Source organism: Primulina tabacum, chromosome 4 (genome assembly GCF_025594145.1).
Source record: "Primulina tabacum isolate GXHZ01 chromosome 4, ASM2559414v2, whole genome shotgun sequence".
Taxonomy (NCBI): Eukaryota; Viridiplantae; Streptophyta; class Magnoliopsida; order Lamiales; family Gesneriaceae; genus Primulina; species Primulina tabacum.
Genome location: NC_134553.1, coordinates 7,084,490 through 7,086,468, shown reverse-complemented (window position 1 = coordinate 7,086,468; position 1,979 = coordinate 7,084,490). Strand labels below are relative to the sequence as shown.

General features: G+C 33.5%; 1 protein-coding gene across 1 annotated transcript; it reads left to right on the top strand.

The window, feature by feature from the left end:
• The first annotated feature begins 778 nt into the window (after positions 1-778).
• On the top strand, positions 779-1,638 carry LOC142541508 (protein LURP-one-related 11-like). Its single transcript, XM_075648034.1, has 3 exons — positions 779-1,057; positions 1,136-1,369; positions 1,465-1,638. The coding sequence occupies exons 1-3, from the start codon at positions 833-835 to the stop codon at positions 1,594-1,596; spliced, it is 591 nt and encodes a 196-aa protein (XP_075504149.1). The 5' UTR covers positions 779-832; the 3' UTR covers positions 1,597-1,638.
• The last annotated feature ends 341 nt before the right edge of the window (positions 1,639-1,979 follow it).

Sequence of the window (1,979 nt, the reverse complement as noted above, 5' to 3'; positions counted from 1 at the left end):
GACATTTCACGAACGAACCAAACATATTGAAATCGATTGTCATTTTGTACGAGAAAAGATCGTTGCTGGCCTCATCAAACTTCTTCCTATACGTTCGCATTTACAGCTTGCTGACATGTTCACAAAACCACTCCCTTCTTCCTCCTTGTCCGTGCTCATGTCCAAGATGGCCATCAAAAACATTTTCTGTCCATCTTGAGGGGGGCGTATTAGCACCAATTGCACGCATGTGTATTACCAATTGTATGGTTGTTTTTTTGTTGGTTAGTTAGATTAGTTAGCTGGTTTTATCTTAGAGTTAATTAGTTAGAGTTGGTTAATTACTTCGTTAGATATAAGTCCTCGATTAGCATATATATACTGATTGTACAGACTCAGGAGTTTTGATGAATGAGAATATAGAATCTCATCTTCACGGGAAGTCTTTCTCCCATGATTCAATAATATTTTTTTATATGTGCGGACAATTTACTTTAAATTAAATATTCCACGCCTGTTCTCTTCAACCAGCGGTAGCCAGTGAAGTTGTGGGCTTCATATATAGATAACCACAGTTTAAGCACTATTGCAAAACGTGAGCACTCTTTATTCAATAAATATAATAATACTGATGACAAAATTCAATAATTCAGAACTGATTAATAATTAAATAACTATATAATATAAAAATGTTCTGATCTAATCAAAATTACCTACTCACTGAACATGCATGTTTGTGTGTTTGTATATATATATATATATATATATATATATATATACATCCTTATCGGTTCTTTGAACTCTCAAACATTTAGAATCAAGAGTTTTCAGTAGTTGTCCACTGTTGTTCAAAATGGCAAAAATACACCCTAAAGTAGAGCAAATTACAAATAATCTATCGGAAAAAGAAACATACACTATATGGATGAAATCCCTTATGTTTCATGGAAATGGTTGCACTATTTTCAATTCCAAAGGTGAAATCGCGTTTCGGGTTGACAATTACCAGCAAAGATGCAGTACCAAAGTGTTTTTGATGGATTCCGAAGGCCAAGTTTTGTTTTCTTTAACTAGAAAGGTAAGCACGTACGTTTCAAATATACAACAATCACTCGTGTTTGGTGTTATTTAGTTGGAATCGGTTCAAAATTTGCAGAAACTACGAATTTTCCCACGTTGGGAAGGCTTCAAATGGATTTGTTCAAAGGGAAAAACTGAGAGACTACCATGGTTTCAAGTTAGAAGAAATCACATTATTTTATGCCGCGATACGTCTTTCCAAGTTAGTTTCAAGTGTGATGAAAAGATTGGAAGTTGCTACAAGATTTTAGGGTTGGAAGGGAAATCCATACTCAAGATTATAGACTTCTCAGGCCAAGTTTTGGCAGAGGTCAGCCTTGTTAGTTTACATACACACAGTAACATAAATATAGAAACTAAATTCTTGAAGATATAGTGATCAATATCTTTGCATGATGCATGCAGGCAATACAAAAACAGACATCAGGAGTTGCCTTCGGAGACGATGTGTTGACTTTAATGGTGGAAGCCCATGCAGATCAGTCACTTGTAATGGCTCTAATCACAGTCTATGGTTTAATCAACAAGAAACTGTAGTTTATTATCCAATGTAAAAAAGATCTTTGATAGACAATTTAATATTTTTGTGTACTGCTGCAAATTTTTGGATCTGACATCTGAGCTGTTGTTGCCTGTATATGCACTTCAAAAGTTTTCGTGCAAAAAAAGTCAAATCTGAATTCTAGAAACATCTAATATAAATAATTTGAAAGTAGGACTATTATGCTAAACTCAATCTCTGTGAAACACTTAATGAAAGAATTTAGAAAGTAGGATTATTTAAATACAGTGGCTCAGCTGATTGTCCGATTCAAACAAATATTTAAAGATACATTTTCCACTATCAATTTCAAGAAATTAATTAATTGTTTTCTAATCGATTCTTAAGTACACAACTTGAAGTATATATAAATACTTCC